General features: G+C 42.8%; 1 protein-coding gene across 1 annotated transcript; it reads right to left on the reverse strand.

Moving 5' to 3' along the window:
* Positions 1-1,020: 1,020 nt before the first annotated feature.
* On the reverse strand, positions 1,021-12,568 carry LOC144098445 (pyridoxal kinase-like). The gene is made up of 9 exons (XM_077631119.1): positions 12,211-12,568; positions 12,057-12,111; positions 9,433-9,537; positions 9,269-9,352; positions 9,131-9,165; positions 7,222-7,307; positions 5,384-5,654; positions 4,628-4,694; positions 1,021-2,337 (listed from the first exon to the last, which is right to left on the reverse strand). Exons 1-9 carry the CDS (start codon positions 12,295-12,297, stop codon positions 2,147-2,149), a joined length of 981 nt encoding a protein of 326 aa, XP_077487245.1. The 5' UTR covers positions 12,298-12,568; the 3' UTR covers positions 1,021-2,146.
* Between the last annotated feature and the right edge of the window lie 95 nt (positions 12,569-12,663).

The following is a 12,663-nucleotide window of genomic DNA, read 5'->3' on the forward strand; positions in this document are numbered from 1 at the left end:
TATCTTAATTGGCATTTTTATGAGACTAAGCATTGGATTTACCAGTAATTAATGTACAAATGTTAACTACTGGTAAAGTACTTACAGCTGTGCTTGATTGCAGAAGGAAATGCAATTGCTAATAAAAAAAAACTAACAAAAGAGTAACTGTTAGATAATAAAAATGCAAATGAAAGTTGAATCCTGAAAGGTGGACTGTCAATGTTCTTGCTAGATTGAGTGAGAAGGCAGCATCACCTGGTCTGTATTTTGACCACACTGATGGAACTGCTGCTTAACTCTTCTGGTCACCAGAACATGACATTTTTTCGTGACTCTTTGTGCATGGTTTCTAGTGTCCTTACATGCAATGGAGCAAGCTGCTTAACCAAGTAGCTGCCCAAAGTGGGTGATGACTGTGCAGATTGCTACGCTAGCAGGCAACAACGTGGAGCCTCACTGTCTGCAGAGGCACGTAAGGTAGTGGAGAAATCTCTCAGAACGCAGAACTTCGCTATTTAGTTTAATGGTACACCGTCTCACCATTTCCCTGGCTTTCCCAGTTATTTTCCCCTCTGACAGAGTAAAATTCTTGCTTGATAGCCAGCTAGCTGTGGCGGGCATGTCAAGGATAATGAATTTGGCTTACTTTTTCATCCGCCGAAAAGTCAAATTCCTGTTTATGATGAATTTTTGGGAGTAAATCAAGTTTAAACCATATTTTAAGAAGTCTGCTTTCTTGGATGCAAGGATTGGGTGAAACGGGGATTTACCCATAAATGAAAGGACCTGCATATAGTAGATCACCAGAGAAAGCTACCGTTCTTTATCAGTAGCAGTACAAGAAAGTCCAAATCATTCTAGTTACCATGTGCTGAGAGGTGTGCCAGTTTTACTCCTAAGTTCACGGAGGCGGTATATAGATTCTAGAACATATGAGCAGTATGCAAATATGCTTGTGGATTCCCAGCTTCTACATGGCTGAAGCACTTACGGAAAACTGACGTGAAATTAAGATTACAGGAGTAATTACCCATCAGATTAACACAAACAAGCTTTATTTATGAACTAAAGTAGACAGTTTGAATGTAATCATGGTAAAGAAGTACCACACAGACAAAGAAGAGACCGAGTAGACACAGGCACTTGTGTCGTCTTGGTTATCTCGTCTTCTTGCTACTTGTCTACTTCCGATCTTGCACAAACCAGTTTTATTCAAAAACATTAACAAAAACAAGTTCTGTAGATTGAAAATTTTTTTACAAAAATAGTGCTTTACATGAGGTCCTATTGATAAAAACGAAATGTTGCATTGAGCCAAAAATAAAAGGACAGAGTTCTTGGACACCAATGCTAAAACATATCTGAGCTTCCTTGAACAATTATATGTCTCTCTCAGTCAAGTGGCAGAAAAAAAAAAGGTTGCAGCAAGAGCTGTTTCTAAGACATCTTAGCAGTGTTACCCCATACGGTCTAGTCACATAGCATGTGATGTGACATGTCACATGACACGTCACACGACATGCGACATCACATTTGTGCAGGGCAAGAATGCACAGTCACAGGACACAACAGCCACACCATTACCTCTCGCACTGCAACTATTGCCTTTCGTTTGGCCCTAAGAAAAGAAATAACAATAACAACAGTTCTCACAGAGTTCATACCCAGCAAGCGTAAGCATGAGTAAATTTTGAAATTCTGATTCTGAAGGGCAGTTGGATGAAAAGGTGCAAGTGTGCCTTGTGTAGGTACTGCTGGAGTGATTAAGATTTATCATTCATCAATCGGCAGGGATACATCCTTGGTTGGCACAGGTTTGCAACTGGTACTTTGTCCACGACAGAATATATTCACAAAAACAACCACAATACAGACACAACCATAGGAGCAAGACAGTGCGGGCTCTTACACAAACATAAAAATTGTCCTTTGGTGAGATGGACAACAAATGTTATCAATCGCACTAAGCAATATGCTGCGTTTTGATTATTCTGCATGCTATAGTTTATGCGGGTATGCATCCATGCCTGAATCAGTATTGAGCACTTTGTGCCTGAAAAAAAAAAAAAGCTCGGATGTGGCTCATAACTGCCAATGCTGTAAATAAATTGGGCTTTATTCGCGTCCCTTGCGTGAGTCTCTTGGGCCTAGCAGTGGCACGTTATCAGAAGATCTTGATGGCTCGGATGTCGGAGTGCGGGTTCTCGATGTGCTCCTTGCTCTGCACCAAGCGCAACTCAAGCAGGGCCATAGACTTTGCTGCGGCTGGAGCGGCGCCACCTTCGGTCCCACCCCCTGCCTCAGCTCCAGGCACGGCGGTTGCTGCAGCTTCGCCTTCCTTCTCCTTTTCCTTCTCTGCAACCGTGCCGACAGCACCAATGAGCCTCACAGACATGGTTAGATAGGCTAACTAAGCAGGCCTAAATGGACTCCGAGGACTACACCATCCAGTTTTTGTTCTTTGTAAATTCAATTGTTTAGCCTTACGTGGTTCTGTTGACGTTTGTTTGGCTGCAGAAAATGCATTTGTTGCTGAGAAAATTGGAGTTTACTATGAAATGTGAATCTCTAAGGTTAAGACAGAGTAATAAATGAAAACATTATTTTCCCACCGGTTTATTCAATCGTGTGACATCGATGATAACAAGAAGAGAATTATCGACTCTGTGATCACCGGTGGATATGGTTGGCAATACGGTGTAGCCAATACAGAGATACGCAAGCAAGAAAGTACTTGAAGTACTTGACGTCATTGCAGTTTGCTTGTAAAAACTGCTGGTGGTAGTGAAAGCTTCATTTGCAGTAAGGGTAGCCTCTCTGTGATCAGAATGTGGTAGTCATTCAATATAGGTTGGGGTGTGCTAACTATAAAAAAACGAATAGTGCAGTTTTGCTAGCGAATCGAGTATAAGTAGTTTAGCTAAAAACCGGATCAAATATGAATCGAATGCAAATAGAATATTTCAGCAAATATTCGCTACTTGTACTAATATTTTATGAGCAATCGTGAGGAACAGTGTAACATTGCTTTTGCAGCTATAGCTGCATCTGTTAAAAGATCCAACACTGACCTCCGTTTGGGGGTTCACAACAAGAAGTCAGTGTATTAACTTTATCATTGTCATGTTATGCTCATAGGAAAAATTATCTTTGGCTGTTGATAACAGAAGATAAACAACTGCCACATCTAGGTGCACGAGACAGACTAGAGCTTACGTCTAAGGCATGGCCTCCGAGGTCAGGCAAAAAGGCCAGGTTTGCTGAACCTGCCTCGGCCCTGGCGCGCTGTCCAATCTCTGAGGCCATGTACGAAGATTACGAATACCACCATGCAAATGGACCGCACTGTGGTGCTGAACTCTCCACCCCACGCATACCAATCGCGACAGTATTGTATGTGGTGTGTATGGTGATTGTACTTGGAATAATCATGGAAAAAAATATGGCAACACCTTATTCAAACTTCGCTCCAGTTATTCAAAAAACATTAGAAAAATTGGCAGCACATTTGATTCGTTTCAAATAATTTTGAACATAAACTATTTGATTCGTTCAGATAATTGAAAACGAAAATATTCGATTCAGTATTCAAAATTTCCAAATATTCGCACACTCATAAATACAGGCCAACTTCAGTTTGTACTCTTGTCCTTTTAAGGCCTCTTTGCTATACACACTTCAAGCCTAACACAATATATTGTGACAAGAAATTCTCGGGGTGTTTGCAAGTGTACAAAGTGCTTTCTGATTAGGTCTATGAGGCCAGGGGCCAACTTTTACTGGAGTTTGTACTCTGGGAAACAAATGTGAAGCTTCAGATTAAGCAACACTTGCACCTACTAAATAAATGAGTACACTCATGCTGGTGTTGGGATCTGATTCGTTTTAGAGCGAAAAGCTCTACTCTTCACACTACAACTCCCAAGGTCAAGTTTGGTGTGCGTTTGACCTTGAGCCGACGGAGCAGGTGTGTGGCTAGCAGCGTCATAGCACGTGACCCCCTGTGGAGATGGTCTTATGGTGTTTAACGTCCCAAAGCAACTCCTGACATGAGGGACGCCTTAGTGGAGGGCTCCGGAAATTTCGACCACCTGGGATTCTTTAACATGCACTGATTGCACAGTACACGGGCCTCTAGAATTTCGCCTCCATCGAAATTTGAGCGCCGCGGCGAGGATCGAACCCGCGTCTTTCAGGTCAGCAGCCGAGCACCATAACTACCGAGTCACCGCGGCGGACCGACTGTGAAGAGGCACAGCAGCTGCGCTCGCTTGGAGCCTCGCCAGTGTGGTACTATGTGACTAGGCGAGGGTTTAACATCTGCTCGCTGGCGCTTGGTCGCTCAGTCTCACCATTTCACCTTAGTCACTACCAGCAAAGACTAAGGCATGCCAATGAATTTGCCGTAGAAGATTTACTTACTAAGCCAAATCATGCTTAACCATGCTTAACACACACATCACTAGATTTAACAAGCACTAAACCTCTGCTATTTTTTGCTGCCAAACGTTTATTTTTAATTCATCTCAATTTTATTTTGGACCACGATTCATTGGAAAATCGATTTCAAACAACAGCAAAAGATTAGATTACATTTCAGTGGAGCCGCTCAAAGAGGTGGAAATGAAAACAGGCCAAATCTCACCTGAAGCATGCTTGAACGTCTTGAGCAGTACACCCTGTACAGTTGCCACTGCTTTCTCCAAGGCTTCCTAGTTGGACCAGGCCAAACCAAATGGAATTAAACCCACTACACTACCAAGACAATAAACATTGCAAGCATCCCAGCTGATAAGATGCAAACTGTCTGTATAGACTAAGACAATGGAAGAAGAAAAAAACTTGAACTGGTTTTCCTGCAGTCACTGATGCCCTACAACATGTGTAGTCTGGAAGTGAACATCTTGCCCGTCTACTTGTGGTCATCACATGATATATAATTGAGGACAAGCTTCTGTCCCACTATGACGAACAAACAAATCATAAGATATCAAAAAAGTTAATTTTCATTTTGTTGGAGGGGCGGGGAGAGTCTAATGACTAAAAGTTTGTGCTTTTGCTAAGGAATAAAGTATTGGAATAAGCAAGGTAATAGGTGTGGTACGCCAAACTGTAGGCTGCTAACATTCTTCTGACATGTGAATTAGAAAATTTTTACAGTTCGCATGGCAAAAATTATATGCTAATGCAAGATTCTATTAGCGGATGAGTAGGATGACACACATCAGAAAAAGAACTGCTTTATTGTGGCGCATCCCAATGTACTAATGATGGCATGCTAAATGGAAAATCTGAGTCCAGACTATGTACACAGGCTACTGTGTGTTCACTGTGCTGCTGGCGATTTCACCAATAATGAGAAAAAGGTGATGAGTGCTACCCCGTTGTGCATCTGACAAACCTTGAGGTTGTTGGTGCGGGTGATCCAGGCCAGGATGCAAGCAGCCAACAAGTCTCCCGTGCCAGTGAACTGTGCACCGATCGCAGGAATCTCGATTTTGACAGCACTGCGCTGGCCTCCCTTCTTGCTGCTGCCGTACAGGTAGATCTCCTTGGACGTCTCACTCGGTCGGTACGACGTCAGCACCACAATGGGGATGCCCTTTGCATGCAGGATGTCCATTGCTTCCAGCACGGTACTCTCCGTTGTGATCTGCTTCTCGGAAAGGAGCCTACCACATGCAAAAAAAAGTAACAGCACACTTTGCCTTGCAGCTGAAATAAGCTCACACAGAGTCCAAAATGTGTCAAGGACTCCACTGGCATATCCACAAGAAGGCAGATCTCGACCAAACTTCCTTTTTTTCTTGTAAGAGTACTGGCCCATTAAAGAACACGTTTAAAGGTTATTACAGCAGTAAGTAAATAAGACAACATGACTGAATTTCAGGCACTGGCTATGTTGAAGCTGTGTTGTGGACGTACCATAAACTGTTGCTGTTGCAATTCCGTAAGTCTTTTAAGAGTTTTGCATTGCCAGGCATAAAGTGTTACTGTAACATTGTTATACTATTATGCAGCCTTGAAAATTATCTCTACTATAAGCGTTAACTTCTTTAAAACGAGTAGGCTGGGCTGCAGACACTAAAGAAATTACCTTTGACCACAACCCTGATAATCAACATGGATCCCAATATTTCGTCCAAATTTCTTTGACCATTTAGAAGCCCAGTAAGGCATAGGTATGGATTACTTGATAACTTATATTGGATGTAAAGCATGTGAAAAGACAAGGTCAGATCAAAACAACAGATGGGTATTTGGGCATCACTTCATCTGTTGTCTTGATTTGTCCTAGCTGAAAGGAATACCACTGACTGTGACCGGCCCGTGCTGCTGATGTTCTAGGACTTTCGAGAACATTTCTTTCACTACTTGTGTACCGTATTTACCAATGTAATAAACCCACTTCTTTTTTTTTCCAGAAAAGTTCACCTCAACTTTTTAGGAGGGTTCATTATGAAAAAAGTTGGCAGATTTTTTTTTAAGAGCCAAAATTTCACATCCATCCACCCCTCCACTCACTCTCGTCCGTATGTTATCCATCATCAACAAAAGTGCACGGTCATCAAGTTGCGTCCCTAGATCACTTACGTCCGCGTGTGGCCAGTGTTTAGCATCGTTCATTTTAAAAGATGTTTGCTGTGTCGCGGCATGATCTGATGATTTTGAGATAGGTGGCGGCGGCCAATCGTGGCGAGATAAAGTGAACATGCTGAACACCAGCCCTCATTGTCGGGTGTGCGTTTCTTTTACACAAAATGAAAAAAAAAAGTAAATTCTCATTATGCATTATGCAAGTAAACACTATTTTCTCCTGACCTAAAAGTCGATGGCCTATGACTTCGGTCAGTATCTGTCAAAGATACAGCATTCATCGCTTCTATATTCCAAATGGTCTGATGATCTACCGACGCACTTGCACCATCGACTGCCAAACTCCATAATGGGAGGCCAGCTGATCTTACACGTGCACACAGTCATGCAGTTTGCTAACTGTTTAAATCACGCTTAATTAGATCCTGCTACTTCTAGAATTCTGTGGCCCGAAATGAAGTTTGGCTAGCAGAAAGCAACACTTTCATTGTTGTAGGTTTAAAACATGGGCTCATTTTACAGATGCCTAGTGTTTTTCATATGTGAATGGATTACTCTATAATCGTCACTCTTGGACATTTGGTTCCCTGCCAACTGATAAAAGCGATCTGTGAACCAAAGTCAATTTTTAGTCACACTCACTCTAGTTCATACTGATTTGGAGTCACCACGTCAGCCATAACAATGAGACGGTCTCTGTATATGTTCACTTGGCTTTGAGGCACATACTAAAATGAAAGAGAAGTGAGAAAAATATCATTATTAAATAGATGGTTGGTGCTTCTGAACAGATCTGTGATGAATGAAAAAGACACTGGCAATGTCAATACAGTTTTAAAGTAATTGGCATGGTATTAACCAGTGCACCTTACCAGGGCACTTGCACTCAGAGACAAAAGCCTTCTCAAAGGAAAAGGAAGACAGCCATGTGCAAACTTGCAACATAAGGTGGCATTATATTGTGCCAGATGTCACATTCCATAGTGCATATGTGCAAGTCAAATATCATGACTTAAGACAAAGCAAAGAGTATACCAAGCATTCCAATAGACGCAGATCTGCAACTGTGTGCATGATTTCCTACATACTTCAAGGCATGTGTCCGCATGGGATTTCAACCAGCAGCCCAGGTCAGGTTGGTCCCTTCAGTTTTGTTCAAGAAACAAGCACACTGTGAATATATTGTGGAAGCAGGATCTTTCTTAGCCCTTGAAGATAATGTGGCTGCCTTTTGTTCAGCTGTCAATGTATTCGTTTAAAATGTCCAGTGGCAAATTTACGAAAAAAGGGGGACCCCATAATGAGCAATCCTTTGAAAAAATCGTGAGAAACCCCATATTTTTGAACACAGAAAATTCGAGAAACGCATTGCGAAAAATGGATCGCTCCCCCTAACTGCACCTTAGCAATCACCCACTAATCCACCTACGAATATGTCAACGACCATTTTGACTCACACAGCACGCTGCCGCATCTACTTTTGCAACCAGCCTAGCTCTAGAAAACAGGCAATACAACGCCACACAATCTACGCAATAAGAGTAGGTAAACATTTGTCACCCTCGTCAGATGCACTTGTAACAGAGCAGACAAGATTCTTCCTTCAGTGCTTTTTTCGATGCAGAAGAATTCAGTCAAGCAAGTTGTTCATGACTGCTGTTACTTCTGGACAAGTGCACAAAACCCACTCGAAACTCAAGGGAGCAACTAACAGAAAAGCTTTGAGAGGCAGTCAGTTGACAGACTACTTTGCTGAACCAGCACAGCATTTTATCGAACAGGTACATTTAACTTATCCCAAAAATACTCGTTCACTCTTTATCAAATTACCATGCGCTCCGTGCCCATTCACTTCAGTGTAGGAACACTGAAGCAATGCGCTACACATACAAGGGTTCACATGAACAGTAACTCGTGCACTGTGTGTACACAACCCATGGGGGCAGAGGCACACATTTTCAAATGTCAAGGACAAGATTCTGAAGGACAACTTTGATAGCTCTACCAACCAAAGCCCAAACACAAGCTTCAGCTAATATCTGCTCATGCAAGCATGCAAATTGGCAAAATGAATAGCTCTGAAAAATGGCTCAGACAATATCTGTATGATGTGAAGGAAAAAAAAAGAAAGAAAATCATTGAGTTAAACATTTTTGCAATGCACATGCTTACACCATGTCTTAGTTGAAGTCGAGAAGGAGAAAGCACAGGTGATTTTTACAAACGAAGCAGACATCTGGCACCATGCAGAAACTTGACTGGGATGTCTGTTGATACCAACAGCTGTGCAACAGACTACTTTACAATGTGCATGCCGTTACTGCTGTGCTGCACCTGCTGACATCTCTGAGAGAGTTTTCGGTACTTTCATTTCTTTTTTAGCAATGAAAAAGATTGTTTTCCACATGACTGGAAAGCAGAATATCCTTCACGAATATTTTGATAACTGTCATTAATTTTCTTACTATTCATACACTGTTTTCAGCATTTCTTTTAACCAGATAAGATTACCATAATACACCAAACAGTTAGAACAAATGCAGGTACTTACTAGTTTTCCATTGTCTCCCATTACAGGATCACATACTGTAAAATTCAAAAACTACAGTTAGCATAGGTCCATGTGCAACCTACAAATCATTTCATGTAGCAAGTTCAATTTTTAAGAGATGCCATCGTGAAAACTTACCATACATTAACGAAGGATTTTCTTGTTTTAGCTCTTGTACTATATCAGCCACCTTGTTTAGAAAAGAGTCTGAGCCAACATAGCCTGAAAACAAAGTCTGGAAACTCGTGACAATTGTTCAGTGCATTTCCGTCAAAAATATTGTGATTGGAAAATGACAGTACCTGTCAGTATGTGCGAGTACTTGGTAATTCTATTCAGCCTCAGGCCATCATAGAGATCCTGCAACTCTTCAGCATTCAGTATTTGGCCCTTGAATGCTGGATACCCTAGAAAATGGCAGAATAAGCTAGTTCCACAATTTTTTCCCGTATAAATAATTATTTGGACCACAATGCAAACACACTTATCGTTATCTGTGATATTGGCAGTGAGGTATTTAGCAGATAAAAGCATATACAGCCATGCCCCATTGATATGAACTCGGTTTACATAGACAACTCAAATTATGGACAATTTTTCTGGGGACCAAACTTTCTCAATCTAATAATACGAAAACATTACTAGTCCCATTGCGAGAAAAGCTGGCAACGTGCGTGGGTGTGCCTGTGTGCTCACAGGTGGCACAGAAAATCACAGCGATGGCAAGAAAAACAAGGTGACCTCATCAGGTGGACGTATGATGCACATAGCAAGCCGAGCACAGCCACTTCAGACAATCCTATACGTGTCATTCATCTATATATACTCACCACTGGCTGACCTCCATGTGGCTCCAGTTTTCATGACATCTGCACCAAAACTGTGACACAACCGCCTGTAGTACAACATTCTGTGTGCTGTCTCATTGCATAGTTTACATGTGCTAGTCAATAAGTTGGAGGCTAGCTTGCAACAGGGATTTAAACCCAGGATGTATGCACCTTCAATTGCATGCCTTCCCGAACTATTTACCCCATCCCTTAAGGTTCAGTTGAGGTGTCCACACAGATGTGAGACAGTTACTGCACCGTTTCCTTTTTTCAAAAGCCAATTTTTGTATCAAAATTGTGATGCAACTGTTTACACAGTGTTCTGGGTGGTGTCATGCACGTATGTGTGTGTGTGTGTGTGGGGGGGGGGGGGGGGGGGTGTCAATGCACCCAGGGACAGTAATGCTTTCGCATTCCCACATGTATGCAGCCTATGTGTCTCTGCCAAAGTTTTTTTACACCCTGTTATGTGGAAACTTACTGTCCAGAAGAAAATGGACAGAATGAAAATGCAAAAAGCCCATTGAGACTAAGTATTTTTGTCCCATTATTATGGACAATGATGAGAACAAAATCCCAAGTACCTCTACCAGATGTTCCACCCTTTGTATTTTCAGTGTGCAACACCAGCGAAAGGCAATGCGAAAGTGCAAATGCTAGAGTTTGGTTTGGTTTATGGGGGTTTAACGTCCCAAAGCGACTCAGGCTACGAGGGACACCGTAGTGAAGGGCTCCGGAAATTGAAATCACCTGGGGTTCTTTAACGTGCACAGACATCGTGCTGTACACGGCCCTCTAGAATTTCGCCTCCATTGAAATTCGACCGCCGCGGCCGGGATCGAACCTGCGTCTTTCGGGTCAGCAGCCGAGCGCCATAACCACTGAGCCACAGCGGCGGATCAAATGCTACAATGATGGCCTTTTTGAGTGTATGTAGTTTCATGCTTTGCAGTGGCAAAGTGCCCAATCAATGCACCTTACCATTTCCCGCATTGCATGAATGGCTCCAGAGAAAATTCTCTTTGTGTGCTATGTTGAAAACCACGTTTAGCAGCTCTTAGCCAGTACAGAGTTCTTGGGATGTGAACAGTCGTAGTAGGAGATACATCACCATATCGAGAGACACCATCACGCATTTCATGGACCACTAAGCGCTTCAAATGTGCTTCAACTTGCACCACATGATTTTAAAGATAACGCCAATCAGAATAATACACCAGGAGCTTCCAAGATTGCCCTATTTCCACTTCACTACCCGCAGTGAAGTACAGAGGCAGTCTGTAATCACAAAGCATTTCTTTTTCAGAATATCTCTTTTTGTTTTTCCTCATTATTCGTTGTTACAGATGACTTGCTCTATGGACAATTTTTCTTGGGAGCTAAAGTGCCCACTGTGACCATATAATGTGCCTTTATAGAGAGTAACACAATATACATGTCGTGAACAGAATGGCATGAAGAATCAAACTTCCTTCAGAGAGATAGAAGAGTCATATATGTATGCACATCTTATGCTGAACACTAAAACTTCAAGTTGGGTGGTGTGGTTCACACTTGAATTGAAACTGCGGTAAACAGGCAAGCCACAGAATGAGTGCTTGTGTCTCGTACTGCTTAATCGTGCTGTTTCCTATGGATCGTGTTCTTCTTCCCCTAGTTTCTCTCCCATGTGCAGGATATATGAGACTGCGTGGACTTGGGTCCACTTAACCTCCTTATCTTTCCTTTATCTGCTCCCTCTCTCACTTCATGAGCTGCAAATAACCGCTTATGATTAAGCGGCGCCGCCCGGCCGCACAACAGTAAGAATTTCTGGTGACCGCAGTGAATCACCGAGAATGAGTTGGATCCAAATGACGCCCAAGCGGCTTCCGATCGGATAAATTGTTGTTGCTCTCTTTTTTTCTTTTTTGACGGGCGGCTTGCCGTCAGAAAAGGCGAAGGCGCAATTGGAGCCAATTGGAATTCAACTGATTCCGACCGGTATTCAATTGGCTCCGATTGCGCTTTTGGCAGTTCCAACCAATCAGTTTGACTAGATCGCATGACGAATAGGGAAGCTGAAAAAATACTGAACGTGTAGCTGATCGACTCACCAGTATGGTTGGAGAACTGTACAGAGTTAATGAGGTCCACCTCGAAGCCGAGTGTCTGCCGAATTCAAGAGGGCGCGATCAGTTTTTCCGCGAAGACAGAACAGAAGAAAAAATAAAAGGGAAACATTAGAAAGGCAGACAACACGTAACTCACCTGAAGAGGAAAGCAGGCACTCTTGTTGCCCACGTATCCGGAAACCACATGGCTTTGTATGGAGAGCACCCGGTAGTCGCGAGCCATCGGTACAGAGTTTGGCGGCGGGGCTTCTTTGGCTCACACCGCGGGTACCTCGTTTTCAGCGTAGCCACTCGCCGCTGTTGCTGCCTTCTCCTCGGACGGCGCCGCGTCTGATAGCAACCGCGAAGGAAGCCAAGAGCACGTGACGCCGACGAAGGTGAAATCACTCGGAGCACCGCCGCGCTAACAGCCGCGCCTTCGACAGCTGAGACGACTGCACTGAAATAAACCGCAAGAAAAGTGGATCAGCTGAAACCGCAGAAACGAAACCGGCGCCGGTTCCACTTAAAGATTGGCTTGGCTAGTTTTATGTGTAATTATAATCGCAACAATTTTTTGACTTTATTACATTTTAATTACTGCAATAAA

This window comes from Amblyomma americanum, chromosome 7, assembly GCF_052857255.1.
Source record: "Amblyomma americanum isolate KBUSLIRL-KWMA chromosome 7, ASM5285725v1, whole genome shotgun sequence".
Lineage (NCBI taxonomy): Eukaryota > Metazoa > Arthropoda > Arachnida > Ixodida > Ixodidae > Amblyomma > Amblyomma americanum.